The 18030-nt window shown below is 40.4% G+C and overlaps 1 protein-coding gene across 3 annotated transcripts in view; it reads right to left on the bottom strand.

Annotated features, from left to right (window-relative positions):
- The window catches only part of sgf29 (SAGA complex associated factor 29), a 49125-nt gene that overhangs the window by 1126 nt on the left and 29969 nt on the right, over window positions 1-18030 (bottom strand). For all 3 annotated transcript variants that reach the window (XM_060901807.1, XM_060901806.1, XM_060901805.1), the window contains exon 9: window positions 8426-8588. In XM_060901807.1, coding sequence (XP_060757790.1) covers window positions 8426-8588 — 163 coding nt within the window. The remainder of the gene's footprint in view (window positions 1-8425; window positions 8589-18030) is intronic.

The following is an 18030-nucleotide window of genomic DNA, read 5'->3' as shown; positions in this document are numbered from 1 at the left end:
GCCATCGATAGGTTTTTAAGTCGTCCGTCTAAGCAGAAATGATTTTGTCGGACGTTTTGTATAAAGTTTTTATTTATCGAATTTGTAAAAAATAAAAATAAAAATGCTCCATTTCTCAAAATCCAGTGAATACGGATATAATAAAACAGTTATTCCGCTCAATCTTGTCGTACATGGCTTATAACCAACTCGGTGCTATGCGCCTCGTCTGCTATCAGCTCATGTACGACTCGATTTTGTGGAATAATTGTTAATTATATAACCATTAGAGGAATTCATTCCAAGATACAGAGACATTATTACCTTTTCCTGCTCTGTATAAGTAGAATGGACAGACACTTAGCACCGTGGACAGAGTGCTAGTTTCAGAACTTGTGCCTAATTTTGAACTATTTGACAATTTTTTAAACTGCAAACGAGTCAGATCTCTGCCACCAAAAGCAGTTTGGTTTCAACAACAAAATGCTGCTGGTCTAGAACCAAGATCTGGTGATCTTGGTTCTAGAGGCTTGGGCCAGGTGTCAGTTTATCACCAGTCATTTCCAAGACTGGCATTACAACAAGACCTGAAGAATACAGCATGTTTCGAAAGTTCATTTTGACAAAAAACAGAACTAATATCACAATGATGAATCAATGACTTGAAGAAAGAATACTTTTTTTTTTTTACTAGCAACTGAATGGAGCTGCTTTGAAAATGCTGATGCTAACAAAACTTCATTTGAGCAGTTATGCACTTACAACTAAGTAAAAACATTTCTCTCCCATTCCGAGGATCTCTGAGATGTGGAGTGGACTGTCCAGAATTCTCAGACATTTCTGCTTTATATTATTAATTTTATATGACTGTATTATTTGAACATTTAGGGTGTTCACACGGCACATATTTGCATCGATGCTGCACCGATGTATTTTGTTGCGATATATCTTACACCGGTGTAAATTTTGCGCAGCGTTCACACGTCACAACCCTGCTTACTAGAGAGAAGCGTGTTAGCACCGGTGCAGCCCCACTTGCGGTCACACGGCAGTTTCTGCGACCGTGCAATAGTAGCAAAAACTTTATTACTATCATTTCCTTTGATAGTAATAAAGTTTTGATATCATTTCCTTTTATTACTATCATTTCCTATCATTATTACTATCATTTGCGATAGTAATAATGCGGAAATTAAATATGCACATGTGTGAAAATGTACTTCCTTTTCCTGGTTGTCATGGCATCACCAAGCGCCGGGAAAACAACGTGGATGAAGACACCAGTGTTGCCAGATATTGCTGATGTTTTCCATCCCAAAATATGTTCAAATCCGCCAAAATGCACTTAAAACTGCCCAATCTGGCAACACTGGAAGACACGTAGTTCTGTTGTTGTTGATATTCGCCATTTTGGAAGCGCAAAATACCAGGATGCAAATTATGCAATGCCCGTATGTAATCAACTCTCCTCACGCGTAGCGAGTCTACCCCTGTAGCGTTCAGACGTCCCATTTTATATCGGTGCTGCCCCGCAAACTAGCATTTACTCCGGAGTAAATTTCTTAAACCACCTCCCGAGCAGGGTTAGATTTGCACCGGTTTAAGCAGCTTTCACGGGCTACACCGCTATAACTTTGTACCGTGTGAACGCTCTACCGGGGCAGCCCCGGTGCTACACCGGAGTAAAAGTTGCCGTGAACACCCCTATTGAGGACTTTTCATAACTTCAGTAAAAATCTCCTTGACCTCTTATTTTGTTGCTTTTTTGTGAATAGCTGTTTCAATATTTGCCATAATATTGACAGCCCCTGTCCTGTGGTCCTCTAAACCAGTGTTTCTCAAGTTGAAGTTAATTTTTTTTTTACTCGTAGTAGGGTACAATTGCTGGGTTGCATCCGATGTCACGTCCGCCTCATTAAAGTGCATATTCTGGACCAATTTCGTGTTTTTTTATATGAAAGTATGTCCCTTTACACACTCATCCAGAAGGGTAATTTTGCACAAGGCCATCTGTCTGCAGCAGAAAAAAATAAAATAAAACTCATCTGGAAAAATCCCAAGGGAGTCTGGAGCCAGATTCGTGACGTTACCTGCAGAAGCGCCAGCAGGCTGTGCGAGCTTTGCACGGTTTCAGTGCACAGCCTGTGTAGACCAAGCGCTCCCATTTCTCTCTCATTGTCCGGTCTTTTGGAAAACGATGAGTACTAATCCCATCAAGACTGGTGTTGCTACACCCTCCTACGATACATCTGTTAACCATTTTAATAATTACGCGATAACGTTAAAGAAATTTGCAGAAAACCACCAGGTCGTTTTCTCATAAACAAACCAGAGCTGATGTAGGATTCAGAGGGAGGCGTCCCGCACGCGATGTCACGAAAATCAACGTTTGCCGGGAAATCCAAATGCCAAGCTTTTTCAGAGGCGGACCAATTCGCCTCAAATGGCTTGATTTCAACTGAATTTTTCTGGTATTGCGCAAAGTAAAAAAAAAATTGCAGAGAATGCAGAATGTGACAGATATTTGACCAAAGTTTAATATAAAATAGGAGAATTACACTGACCTTGCTCCTGAATTTACCCGTGATATGCACTTTAAGCTACAGTCACACTACAGCTCACGATGCTTTGCGATGGGTTACCAATGAAAATGAGGCATTTTGGTAGCGATATATACAGGAGCTAAAAGTTGTGGTCACACAGTTGGTGACTTGACTGTCACACCTTTGCGCGCTTGAGTGGCTGTGTGCACTCATGGAGCACATTGTGCGTGCGCATGGGACCCAGTCACGCCTTTGCGCGCTTGAGTCTGGCACGTAGATACAGAAACTTTTCACAGAGGCTTTGCGAAGTATCATCGTTATCACTGTCACGTTTGTTTCTAGCCATGTTTATAACGCTGCTTACATAATCTGCTTTATGACTCTGCTTTCTGTTTTGCTTTTGTAAATATCACGCCTGCTAATAAACACTCTCCCTGCACTTAGATCCGTCTACCGCCGTGTATCTTGTAGTGCCCTGATCACCAGATCTTTAACCCAGCCACATATAAAAAGTTGAACTCCTCCATGCTCTTCCAGGTTTTTATCTCATTGTCCGTGTAGAACGATGTCTGCAGCACCAGGTAGTTTGAGATGTCGGGAAACTCAACAGATGGATAATTTTCCAACTCGTCGGAAAATTCCTTCTTTGTGAGCGTGTAAGGGTCTAATCCCATTGAGTGGTTTCTATATCCACTTCTTTTGAGTGTACTTCTTGGTTTTAATAACTTGCTTGTTTGCTGAACACAAACATGGCAGTAAGTTCTTGCGTTAATGGACCAGACTCCACTTCTGGATCGTTAATCCCTTTTGACTGAGAATGCCCTGCATGCATGGTTTTATGTTCACTTCTGGCGCATCCATACAGTTTTAAATACAATACCTACAATTAAAAACAGTTTGTTTTTATTGCATTCATTTAATTCCTGGGCTCCCATCTATAACAGGGAGTGATGTTGCGTCCCATTGATGCACTTTCCAATACATTATTAGATTCTAATAGAATAGATGAGCCAAAATAATTGGGGATCTTTGTTAATGGGCCCCGACTCATTACAAGTATGAATAGGTGGGTCTGAAAGCAGAAAAGGTTCAGAACCCCTGCTCTAAACCATGTTCTTTAGTTTTAAATGCAAACCTTTTTAAGTGACACAGGTCGATGTATTAAAAAGATGAATAGTATCCTGTGGAGCTAGAATAACCCCTAGGTACTTGAATCACACGCTGTATTGAATTGCCCGCTGCCTCATGCCTGTGAAGGAGGATGAGCTGGAAAAACACCGTGCGATAAGGTTTACACTTGGGTACGGAAACGGCCGAAGTTTACTCTCACTGTAACATTAGGATGAGCGAAGTCGCAACAAAAATGGCGGAACCGGCGGCCTCCGAGACAGAAGCGAGCGCTCGAGAGCCTTCAAGCTCACAGGTATGTTTAGATTTGGAATATTTCAATTCTAACCTGTATAAAAGTTGACGTAATAAATAAAGCAGAGATGCCTACCCCAAATTTTGAATTTCAGTATTCTTGAAAACATTTTTTCAGTATTTTGGAATGACTTTCAGTAACATTAATTTATGCGCATTTCCATTATAAAGAGGTGTATATACCAATATGTTTAACATTTAAATTATTAAAAAGTACTGTTTTGTGTGAATTGAATAAACAAAACGCGAGCAGCCATCTCAACTGAATTTCCACTCAACAAATTTCTAGAGCATACAATATATCACATTTTTATAAATACAATCGTGTTCCCTGTTTGCAGACATTACGGTTGACTACCAATCATTGGTATTGAATGTAACTCGTCAAAAGTATTATATTATATTGCCTGGCAAAATGTTCTACTTGTTAATGGATTCTAATAAAATTTTAAAAAAATTTCTTATTTCATGCCAAAGAGAGTCCGACATTGTTATCTTAATGTCCCAATATATAAATACTTCAGCATAATGCTTCAGAAGAGACATTGAATAAAATGACATTTATAATTGTATTTAAAACAGTGGAATGATCAATTTTTTGCCACAATCCCAACAGCACTAATCATAAAATTCTGTTTTTGATCATACTACATGTACATTTGCACTTGCAACACTGAAAAGACTTTGAATTAAAGAAGTACAGCCAGTGTTTGATATTTCAGTGAATAAAAATCATACATGTAAAAAGAAACTGAATAAGTTTAACTCACATTTCATGGCACTAATTGGCAAGTTCAACTCCAAGCATAGGTCAACCATCACCGCTTCAGCACGTGTCACGTTCCGTGTCTTTTCATCCACAGATTTCGTAAAAAACTGCTGGATACCCCCAGATTTACTTTCCGCCTGACTCGCCATTTCAGCATACTCCATATGTTTTTTGTAGTTGACATGCCGCCTGCAGTCATCGCGACCACCATGAGTGATGTTAATGTCAGTTCTACACAGTTTGCAGTGCGCGTATCCATTGCCCTTTTGACTGGGTGTAATGCACGGCCATTCTACCGTATCGAAAATAGCGTGAACAAATGTGCGGAATCTGCGCATGTCACACACAGCATGTGCGGTTGTCGTAAAAATAAATAGCCGTGAATCGCGCATGGATTGAAAAAGTCGCTTGGACATTTAAAAACAACTCACTGGAATTTTTTAAGACTTTATAATAATTCCGTACAGAATAACACTGTTTGCCGTAACATCGTATTTACGTAACTTTTCCGTACAAAATACGGCCATTCCGTATTAGTAGGCATCTCCGATAAAGATACCAATTAGCGTTATTTTGTAAGCCGTCATTGCTTGGAAGCAATGTCACAGTCTGATCGTGACCGAAGATGATGCAGAAGTCTCATCAATTACTTTAACAGTGTTTAATACTTTATCTTTTATTAAAAAGTTCAAGTTTTCATGACGTTTCTCAAAGTGCAAACTCTTTTGTCACTCACCTGTCCAGCAGCATCTTGGCAAAGCTGGCATCAGATGCTGCATTTTTTTTTTTGCCTTTTCGGCCCTCCATCGAGAAAGCTGACCAGTAATATTTACTCATCTTGATTGCCATGTTTTTTCCCTCTCTTTTCTGGCGCGTTTTGCCTCTGACAATGTCAGATACTTCCTTAAAATCGTCATTTTTACCTCGCCTGGGACGGAGTCCACTAGGGGGCGAAGTATTGTTTTCGGTCGGGTTTCTTTGTTGTTGTTTTTTTTTGTAAACGATATTACGGGAAAACGGCTGGATCAAGCTTCATGAAACTTTCAGGATAGATGGGCATTGGTCTCAAATAGAACCTCCAACATTTTGAGGGTCGTCCAGTCAAGGTCACCAAAAAAGGTCAAAATCGTTTTTGTTGTGGCTACTGCCTCATATAGAGGAGCTAGCCATTATGCCATCGTGCTGTAAGAATGTAACGATTGCGCACTGCGCATACACGTGTTACGATTAAAATGGCCGGTGAGTGTATACAATTCGGTTCACCATTCAAAATAAATGGACTAGACTAAAGAAATCGCTTTCAGACATATTTATGCTTATTACAGAGGGAAAGTGCGTTCCACTGAGCTCTAGCGCCGGGCCATTTCCGGGAAATAAGAGTTTCAGTCATGATGACAGCGTGTGTATGTCAGCCTCGGTTCGGAGGTTTCAGTTTCGAAAACTGTAAGAGGTAAGAGTAGAATAATATAAAGTACAGACACTTGGGATATTTTACTTCTATGATTTTTAAATTGTTCATTTTTGGATTGTGCTTCATTTTTGTGGCTACTGCCTCACAGAGTAAATATATATGAGATATTTACTGTATGGATATGGTATCAGAAAACAATTTTATTTATAAGCAGTAGCCACATGTACCCATAGGGTACCGATTTTTTCATGATATCTTCCTTCATATTCATCATAAGTGCTACCGGGCGAGGTTTGTTTTGCCTGGCAATACTTGTTTCTCTCGATTTAGGAGTCTTTGTTCGATCTGGGGGATCTGCCATGTTTGCTGTGGCTCCGTGGTAGGGCTGTGCCGATAGACGATGCCATCGTCCATCGACGATGGTGGTCATCCATCACGATGGAGAGCCACCATCGTGATACCACGCCCCCTCCTGTCATAATCATGCATATACGGTATCATCTGGGCCTATTTAACCTAAAAAGTTAGTTTTTTGTTAGTTTAGTTAGTTAGTTTTGTTTAATATATATATATCATTATATAACATATAATTATAAATACATAATTATATAAATCATTATAAAGTAATATCCTATTACCGCTTGTTCACGTAGGCTATGGTGCAGGGACGTGCTAGTGAACATAACGTGGTTACACAAATACAGTATGCTACTAATAATAAATTTTGACTTCATTTTTTAGCCTACACTATACTTTTTATGTAAAATTTGTCATGTTGTTCAAACAAATAGCCACTATTAACGACTTCAGTCGGGAAATATTGCACCCCAAACGGCAGTGAAGCGCAGACTTCGGCAGAAGTCAAATAACTTTAATCTGGTAAATAGCCTACTTTCAGACACAAAATGGTCCACTCTAAGCCATAATGTCAAACCAAATGGAAGAATGAAGGTGATTCTGACAAATGTAAAGACAGTAAAAAAAAACAACAATATTAAATCATGATTTTAAAAGCTGGTGCAATAATTCAAACACTAATAAATTGGAAAAATTAGCGCGTTCAAGTGCGCACTAAAGGCCGAAACGCATCTTCAATTGATATGGTGTAAATAAACAATGAGTAATAGCTTAAGTGTAGTTTCTTCTCATAGTTTGAATACTAGTCTTTCACTGTTAGAGCAGATTAATATCTTGCCGTGATCAGTGAGTGCTCGGGGAGGTTCATTTCCACCTGCGCTTTGCGCAGCTCATTTCTCCGAAGCCAGCTGTGCGCAAACGCAGTGTTGACTGCTCGGCAAACTCCAAACGCTCGGTCTATACTGGCCCTCTGTTGCGCAAGCGAGTTGGTTATGGCCAGGTTCAAATTGTGCCCAAAACAACTTAACCACGGCCATTTCAATTGCCTGATGGCTGTGACAATATTCGCCCCGTTGTTATACAGGCGATCTTTTTCTCCTCTATTTTCCATTCGGCAAGTGTCTCGCGCAATGCGTCTTCTAAATTGTCCGCTGAATGTGTCTCTGGCATGAAACTCGTCTGCAGGCATTTGGACTGCATTGCCCACTCTCGGTCCACATAATGTACGGTAGCTGACATATAGGGCATCATGTTGCAGCTGGACCACATATCCGTTATCAAGGCCAAATATTCCACATCACCTAGCGCTTTTTTTTTTTTACGTGCCAAAGCCTCGGATGAGTATCTAATACTTTTAATAATAATAATAATAATAAATTTAATAATGTGGTATTAAAATCCCCCCGCCCACGATATGATTGTCCATCACGATGTTTGCACTGTAAACATCGTCGATGCCAATTAAGGGGACATCGCACAGCCCTACTCCGTGGTCGCGACCTCACGTGACTTTTCCGAACTGGCTGCCGAGCGGTTTGTAAACAGACTAACACATGGTTAGGACGCCCCGCATTAGGAAATAAAATGTATTGAAACAAGATGATGCATGCCAGCTATGGGGATGGGTATCGACTCAAACAAATCAGAAAGGGGAGTGGATTAAATGATTCCTGAACCAGCACACCAACCTGTGTCACTTTAATAATAATAATGGGAATAACGGGGCTTATGAAATATTCCATGACATTTCCGAAACCTAATAGATCATTTTTCAAAATTCAATTTAATTTGTCATTTGACTTTTCCAGGAGGTTTGGAAAATCTGAAGGATTTGCTAAAATATGTTCTCAAAGCCAGAAGTACACCCCACAAAATCCTCCACAACGGTCTTTATTTGTATGCTGTGCATCACCACTTTTCCCAAACTGTTCCTCCAGTGCTCACCCGGTGTGGGGGGTTATGAATCAAGGCTCTGTAGAAGCAGGTGGTTTGTGGGTAGAGGGCCAGCACCAGCTGATCTTTGCTGAACAACGCCTCAGGGTCTGTCTCTGGGTTGGCTTTCCACTGTGGCAGAGGGATGATTCTTCTTCGACTTAAAGTGTGCCTCCTAGAGCAAGAGAAGAGAGTACAGTCAGGAGAGACGACACACAGCAATGCAACATACAAGACTTGGAATGAAACATGAAGGAAAAAAAATTTAAGTACACAATGCTAGTTTTAAGAAAAGAACATTTTGCACTGCAAAAAATAAAAATCTTAGGAAGTTTATTTGTCTATTTTCAAGTCAAAACATCTAGCCACCCTTATTATAAGACATAATTGCCCAACAAGCAAAACCTCATTTAGCTAGAAAGGCTAGTTTTTAGACCAGGGGTGGGCAATTATTTTTTCCATAGGGCCACATGAGAAACAGGAAATTTTGTGGAGGGCCGGACCATAAGGCTGAACTAAATTCTGCATAATATTACAGTTTTTCTCAAATGCTAAAACACAAAAGCCAATCCTCTAAACCAAATGACCAGTTGTCTAAACACACTTACTAAATCTAGCCATCATTTGCCAATATCATAAACACATTTCACATGAAGACACAATTCACAAAACACAATCCTCCGTTCTCATAAATCTAAACACATTTTTCCTTGCTAAAACACAAGTTGCAAAAGAACTCTGCTCATATTCTCAAATGAAAGCTCATGTGATGCAAAATGCTTGCCACAGTCAGCAATATTTGAACACGATGAACACACCTGGCGTCATTAATTACACACAACGACTCAAAATTGAAGACACTTGTTGCTAATGCTGGTGACCACATGTATAAAAGCAAGTTCAGAGTGCACAGTTTGCTGAAGATTCCAAACAAACACAATGGATGAAGGCAGAGTCAGGGCAAGAGGAATTCGAGTCAGAGGAGGGAGAGGAGCTGACCATGGAGGGAGAAGAGCTGGCCATGGAAGAAGAGGAGCAGGCCAACGAGGAAGTGGAGTTCAAATCAGAGGAGGAAGAGGTGCAGGCCAACGAGGAAGAGGAGGAGGCCAACAAGGGAGAGGACAAGGTCCAGGAGGGAGAGGACAAGGTCCAGGAGGAAGAGCAAGACAACCTCGCACCATCATTACGGACGAGATGCGAGCAACAGTCATTGACCATGTCATTGTCCATGGCATGACAATGGCTGAAGCAGGACTAAGAGTCCGTCCAAACCTGAGTAGGTTCACCGTGGCCACCATTATCAGGGCATTCAGACAACACAACAGGTATTGTACTCTATTGCTTTCTTTGTCACAATACAGTTTTACAAGCCTGTGAAAGTAGTCTATTGGTTTCAAATCAATTGTTATTGTAAAACGTGTCAATTGACAACACGTTTCTTCCTTTAGAGTTGAAAGAATGCCACATAGAGGTGGGAGGGTTGCCATATTTACAGCGGCACAAGAAACCCTCATTGTGGATATGGTTCGTGAGAACAACCTCATCAGACTCTGGGAGATCAGAGACAAAGTCATTGCCGATAATGTCAACTTTGAGAGCATTGATGATGTCAGCTTGGCCACAATAGACCGAGTTCTCCGGCGCCAAAAGATGCGGATGAAACAGGTCTGTAGGGTTCCCTTTGAGCGCAACTCTGCGCGACACAAAGACCTACGTTACGAGTATGTGCAAGTAAGTATACATCCATCTTCACAGTACAGTTAGTGGACATACTGTGTTGCTCAGTGGCCTACATTACTTCTGGACAATACTGTGCTACCTGACTGACTGTTGTTCTGAACACCTGTGCACTTTCACATTTTCACAGAGGATATTACAGTTGGACGCGATGGCCAGACCTCATGAGTACCTCTTCCTGGATGAGGCTGGCTTCAACCTGCAGAAACGAAGGCAAAGAGGCCGTAACATCATTGGCCAAAGAGCCATCACTGAGGTTCCTAGCCAACGGGGGGGTAATACTACTCTTTGTGCGGCCATGGGTTCGGAGGGACTTGTCCACCGGCATGCTGTCCTTGGGTCTTACAACACCCAACGTCTCCTCACCTTCCTAGAGGAGCTAAGAGACATCCTCCTGGACCGCCAACAACACCATCCTGGGCCCGCACATCCAATTTATGTGATCATTTGGGACAATGTCCGCTTCCACAGAACAAACCAAATCAGAGAGTGGTTCACCACCAACAGTAACCAGTTTTTAAATGTCTGTCTGCCACCTTACTCCCCTTTCCTGAACCCTATAGAGGAGTTCTTCTCATCGTGGAGATGGAAGGTTTATGACAGACAACCATACACTAGAGAGAACCTCCTAAGGGCAATGGAACTGGCCTGTGGTGACATCCCAGTGGAGGCCTTCCAAGGATGGATGCGCCATTCCAGGGCGTTTTTCCCGTGGTGCCTGGCAAGAGAGAATATAGCCTGCGATGTGGATGAGGTGATGTGGCCCGATGCAGCTCAGCGACATGATGCCGCACAGTGATTGTGGTGTGTGTGTGGTGTGAATAAAGTAAATAAAAAAACTTCACACCCTGAACATGTTTTCAAGAGTACTGTTGTGTGCAATAGATTCTGTTTTTGCATTGAGTTGTGTTACAGTGGTGTACATGCAGTATTTTCTATAGATTTATACTCTTCATATGAAACTCACAAATCTAAATGCCTAATCCTCTACAGAGATCTAAGATCCGTTACTGTAAAGTTTCAAAAAATATGCATTGGCAGTTATGAAACAAAGAACCTTCTCACAAACTGAGCATTGTGTTTTCAATTGTTTTGCTGTAGTGTGTAATGATGTGTATAGTGTTTACATTTTTGAAAGCTTCGAGCTGCTCTTTTGGTGTGAAAGTTTTAGTTTTGAAGTGAGAAGGTGTGGTTGTGTTTATGTAGCTTTAGAAAAGGGTGTTGTGTTTAGACATTGGGGAACATAGAGGAAACGTTTGTGAAATGTGTTTTAGCATTTGAGAAAAACTGTAATTGTATTTCTTTATATAAAGCAATAAATATCATTGTTTTTACAAGCTGCTAAGACTGGTAAGAATATGGAAAAAAATGAGGTTGCCTTATAAAAAATATGTCATTTATTCAATCAAATTTCCCAAAACAATGGTTAACAAAATGTGAACGTTTGTACCATTTTTTTTCAGTCACATTCACCCCAAAACACAATAAAGACATCATAATATTGTCTTTCTACTCCAAATATCAAACAAGATACATCATATTATAATAATGATGCCCACATTTGTAGTCTAATCACCTCATTTGGTGTTTTTTATTTGTTCAGTGAGAGAAATCTAGTCTCTGTTGGTCTTTAACGAGTGCATCAGAGTCAGGTTGAATGTCTGAGGTGGAGATGCGAAGCACAGCTGACAGATGATCATCAGTCGATTCGGTGTAGGTATCAGATCTACAGATTGGCTCGGGCTCCGGCGCCTGCTGGTGACGTCACATTATGTGATTGGCTGGACCGTTTGAAGGATGACGTACAAGTTTGTGGTTGGTCTGGACAAATTACGGAAGTAGTTATTGCGGGATTAGGTTTTGTGGGATTTCATGTCATGTTCATGTCGCGCGCATTGCGTTTTTGTTGAACACAACTTCAAAATAAAAGCAATGCATATTCAGTCCATGCATGAGGTAAAATTAGAAAATATGTTTATTTTGTAATTTCTAATTAACCTTACGCGGGCCGGTCAGAATGAACCAAAGGGCCGGATGCGGCCCGGAAAATGCCCAGGTCTGTTTTAGACAGTCCACCTTGAAAATCTCGTATAGACAAAATATCTTGAAAAAGTCTTATTTGGAGCACCTTTGAAAATAAAACAAGTTTTTTTTAAAACAAGTAAGTACATTTTGGACATTTGTCAAATGCGGTTCATCTTGTTTCAAGAAAAAAAAAAGTATGCTTGTTTTGGGAATAAATGAACTTTACGATTGAGATCCTTCTAGATGCTGTACACACTCTAGACCAGACAAGTGCCTTCAAAAAGGCTATGAGTGAGTGGAGGACAAATTCAGTGGTTTGTTTTTTTCCCACCCACTCGTGAGGTTTTTTTTTTTATGTGTATAAGGGGTTTACAAGATCAGGCACCAAACAAAAAAAAAAACAAATAGTCAGTGCCCTCAAAATGCACTGTTGCTTTGGCGTTGTGTAAGCACTGTAAGTCAAAATGCGTAGACTTTTTTTTAATTATTATTATTTTTTTTTTTTGGTGCCTGAGATCCTGGGGAAGTGGAATCTTAAGAGATGTTTTAATGTTTGAATGTTGAAATGGGAAAAAAAAAAAAAAAACTTGTTGCAATGCTACACGTGTCGTCAACTTGATTCAAGATAGTCTCTGATCTCGTATCTAGAGTATTTTACTAATTACAGGTCACAAAAGGAGAATCTTTTAAGCTAGCAATGCTTAGTTGTAGAATTTAACAATCCTAATATTAGTATATTTATCTTAAATTCAGTTTTTACTGCTAAGACTTTGTCATGAATTTAAGTGAAATACCCTTAAAATGAAATAAATAAAAATAGTATGATTAGTACGATCTTGTTATAAGAACTATTTTGATTATTTTGAGTTAATCAGATCTCGCATAAGTTCCCCAATCTTATTTTGGAATTATTTCATCTAAAAACAGGTTAGATTTTTCATCTTACTTTAAGAAATCTTCCCAAGTCAAATTTGACTAGTTCCATTGGCAGATTTTTTTTCACCTGATTCAAGCAAATATGCTTTGTTTTAATCTTTTATTTCTTATTTCTGAAAGGCCATTTTTTGCAGTGTGGGGAAATAATCCATACAGGGTAGTGTAAAGACGAGTTACTGTTATCACCCCGAAGTTGATTTTTTCCCCTCGATAACAGCATGTCCTGGAGTGTTTTCTCCTCGTATACCATAGCAACTTACCAACAATTACAATTTTTGAGATTATTAAAAATCAACACATCATAATTTAAAGTGTTTTAAGTTACATTTAATGCTGTGAAGTTAGTTCCTGTTATTTAAGGCCAAGTTTACATTAGACCGTATCTGTCTCGTTTTCTTCGCGGATGCACTGTTCGTTTACATTAAAACGCCTGGAAACGCCGAGAAACGGGAATCCGCCAGGGTCCACGTATTCAATCCAGATCGTGTCAGCTCCGGTGCTGTGTAAACATTCAGAATACGCGGATACGCTGTGCTGAGCTCTAGCTGGCGTCGTCATTGGACAACGTCACTGTGACATCCACCTTCCTGATTCGCTGGCGTTGGTCATGTGACGCGACTGCTGAAAAACGGCGCAGACTTCCGCCTTGTATCACCTTTCATTAAAGAGTATAAAAGTATGAAAATACTGCAAATACTGATGCAAATACTGCCCACTGTGTAGTTATGATTGTCTTTAGGCTTGCCATCCTTCCACTTGCAAGTGGTAAGTGACGCGCATACCCGACATGCACTGAGATCACACACACAGCGGCTCAGTCCCGAATCACTGCTCGTGCGCTCCACTCGCGCGCTCTGTGAGCTGCGCAGGGCCGGAGTGCGCACCCTCCAGAGGGCACTCGCTGTTCAGGGCGGAGTGATTTGGAGCGCAGGATGCCTGCGGAGCCGAGCGTATCCGTGTATTGGCGTTGCTGTGTGCACGCGAATTGTGTATTGGCGTTGCTGTGTGCACACTAATCGTTTTAAAAACGTTAATCTGATGATCCGCTGATACGGTCTAATGTAAACCCCACCTAAGTTATATACAAAAGTCATTCCGTCAGCAGCCTCCATTTCTCTCTCTAAGTTAATAAGACAAGAAAATGCAATGTGTCGTGTTCCCAAGAAACTGAAACATGATCTGATTTGAAGACTTTCTCATGGGGGAAAAATCTTGCTGACAAAGTGCTGACACTGGAGACTCCTTTCTTAAATGTTAAATAGCATCTCCTTACAGCTGCAAGCTTCAACATGTCAATAATTATACACTATATGGCCAAAGGTTTGTGGACACCTGACCTTGGGGACTTGTTGAACACCTCAATCCAGATTTAGTCCCCACTTTGCTGTTATAATAACTGCTACTCCTCTGGGAAAGCTTTCCACTAAATTTTTGGTGTGGCTGTGAGGATCTGTGACCAGCGTAGGGCATTAGTGAGGTGCAGTCAGTGTTGCAGTTCATCCCAAAGGCGTTCAGTGGGGTTGAGTTCAGGGCTCTATGCAGGCACTCAAGTTCTTCCACTCCAACTTTGGCAAACCATGTCTTCATGGAGTTTGCTTTGTGCACAGGTGCACTATCATGCTGGAACAGGTTTGGGCCCCTTCGTTCCAGTGAAGAGAAATTGTAAAGCTACGTACATCATAGAAGGACATCCTGTACAACTGTGTGCTTCCAACTTTGTGGGAACAGTGTGAGGGAGAACCACGTATGGGTATGATGGTCAGGTGTACACAGACCTTTAACCATATAATGCATGTTGTTCTCTGTTAAATAATAGAAATGTATTCTATCCACATTCACTGGATACATGCTCTGATTGGCTACTCCACTACTAGGATATCAGCTCATATACTGTGAGTAGAGAAAAACAAAATGGCAGAGCATGCTGCTGACCCAACCGGGGACGAAATAAAAACTCTACTTGAAAACAAAACCCCCCAAAATTAAAAAAAAGTATATATATATATATATATATATATATATATATATATATATATATATATATATATATGGAATAAAAGTATTTGATGGTAAGAATGTATCTTTTTATTTTTTATTTTTCAAGAATGATTATTATCGCATTTTTCACAAATTGCTACTGTCATGTCACCGTTTTGTTTACATTCTAAGCGGAAATGATTTTGTCGGACGTTTTGTTTCAAGTTCTTACAACCCCGATTCCAAAAAAGTTGGGACAAAGTACAAATTGTAAATAAAAACGGAATGCAATGATGTGGAAGTTTCAAAATTCCATATTTTATTCAGAATAGAACATAGATGACATATCAAAGGTTTAAACTGAGAAAATGTATCATTTAAAGAGAAAAATTAGGTGATTTTAAATTTCATGACAACAACACATCTCAAAAAAGTTGGGACAAGGCCATGTTTACCACTGTGAGACATCCCCTTTTCTCTTTACAACAGTCTGTAAACGTCTGGGGACTGAGGAGACAAGTTGCTCAAGTTTAGGGATAGGAATGTTAACCCATTCTTGTCTAATGCAGGATTCTAGTTGCTCAACTGTCTTAGGTCTTTTTTGTCGTATATTCCGTTTTATGATGCGCCAAATGTTTTCTATGGGTGAAAGATCTGGACTGCAGGCTGGCCAGTTCAGTACCCGGACCCTTCTTCTACGCAGCCATGATGCTGTAATTGATGCAGTATGTGGTTTGGCATTGTAATGTTGGGAAATGCAAGGTCTTCCCTGAAAGAGACGTCGTCTGGATGGGAGCATATGTTGCTCTAGAACCTAGATATACCTTTCAGCATTGATGGTGTCTTTCCAGATGTGTAAGCTGCCCATGCCACACACACTAATGCAACCCCATACCATCAGAGATGCAGGCTTCTGAACTGAGCGCTGATAACAACTTGGGTCGTCCTTCTCCTCTTTAGTCCGAATGACACGGCGTCCCTGATTTCCATAAAGAACTTCAAATTTTGATTCGTCTGACCACAGAACAGTTTTCCACTTTGCCACAGTCCATTTTAAATGAGCCTTGGCCCAGAGAAGATATCTGCGCTTCTGGATCATGTTTAGATACGGCTTCTTCTTTGAACTATAGAGTTTTAGCTGGCAACGGCGGATGGCATGGTGAATTGTGTTCACAGATAACATTCTCTGGAAATATTCCTGAGCCCATTTTGTGATTTCCAATACAGAAGCACGCCTGTATGTGATGCAGTGCCGTCTAAGGGCCCGAAGATCACGGGCACCCAGTATGGTTTTCCGGCCTTGACCCTTACGCACAGAGATTCTTCCAGATTCTCTGAATCTTTTGATGATATTATGCAGTGTAGATGATGATATGTTCAAACTCTTTGCAATTTTACACTGTTGAACTCCTTTCTGATATTGCTCCACTATTTGTCGGCGCAGAATTAGGGGGATTGGTGATCCTCTTCCCATCTTTACTTCTGAGAGCCGCTGCCACTCCAAGATGCTCTTTTTATACCCAGTCATGTTAATGACCTATTGCCAATTGACCTAATGAGTTGCAATTTGGTCCTCCAGCTGTTCCTTTTTTGTACCTTTAACTTTTCCAGCCTCTTATTGCCCCTGTCCCAACTTTTTTGAGATGTGTTGCTGTCATGAAATTTCAAATGAGCCAATTGAAATTTCAAAATGTCTCACTTTCGACATTTGATATGTTGTCCATGTTCTATTGTGAATACAATATCAGTTTTTGAGATTTGTAAATTATTGCATTCCGTTTTTATTTACAATTTGTACTTTGTCCCAAATTTTTTTGGAATCGGGGTTGTATTTATGGAATTTGCAAAAAAATAAAATAAAAATGCTCCGTTTCTCAAAATCCAGTGCATGTGGATAGAATAAAACAGTTATTCCACTCAATCTCGTTGTTCATGACTATTATAAAATTGCATTCAACGTACACAGTATTGGCGGAAAAAGTAAGTGAACCTTTGAATTTAATAACTGGTTGACCCTCCTTTGGCAGCAATGACCTCAACCAGGCGCTTCCTGTAACTGCAGATCAGACCTGCACATCGTGCAGGGGGAATTTTAGCCCATTCTTTCCTGCAGAACTGCCTTAAAGTGCATATCCTGGACCAATTTCGTTTTTTTTTTTTTTATATGAAAGTATGTCTCTTTACACACTCATCCAGAAGGGTAATTTTGCACAAGGCCATCTGTCTACAGCAGAAAAAAATAAAATAACAAAACGCTTCTGGAAAAATCCCAAGGGAGTCTGGAGCCAGATTCGTGACGTCACCTGCAGAAGCGCGAGCAGGCTGCGCGAGCTTGCACGGTTTCAGTGCACAGCCTGTGTAGACCAAGTTTAGCAGCTAGCGATTTTGCACTGAAATATGGAACTGTCACCTGAGCGCAATGCTACTTCACCTTTGGATGAAGAATATAATGAGATGTCAGAACTGGGGCTTCATCTGTTTGGATTTGATGATGATTCAAGTAGTGAAGACGACGGAGACAACACCGGGGATGTAAATACAGTGGGGCAAAAAAGTATTTAGTCAGTCACCAATTGTGCAAGTTCTCCCACTTAAAAAGATGAGAGAGGCCTGTAATTTTCATCAGAGGTATACCTCAACTATGAGAGACAAAATGAGAAAAAAAAAATCCAGAAAATCACATGGTCTGATTTTTAAAGAATTTATTTACAAATTATGGTGGAAAATAAGTATTTGGTCAATAACAAAAGTTCATCTCAATACTTTGTTATATACCCTTTGTTGGCAATGACAGAGGTCAAACGTTTTCTCTAAGTCTTCACAAGGTTTTCACACACTGTTGCTGGTATTTTGGCCCATTCCTCCATGCAGATCTCCTCTAGAGCAGTGATGTTTTGGGGCTGTCGCTGGGCAACACGGACTTTCAACTCCCTCCAAAGATT

Source organism: Neoarius graeffei, chromosome 20 (genome assembly GCF_027579695.1).
Source record: "Neoarius graeffei isolate fNeoGra1 chromosome 20, fNeoGra1.pri, whole genome shotgun sequence".
In the NCBI taxonomy this organism is placed as follows: domain Eukaryota; kingdom Metazoa; phylum Chordata; class Actinopteri; order Siluriformes; family Ariidae; genus Neoarius; species Neoarius graeffei.
This window is presented reverse-complemented; position numbering and strand designations above follow the sequence as displayed.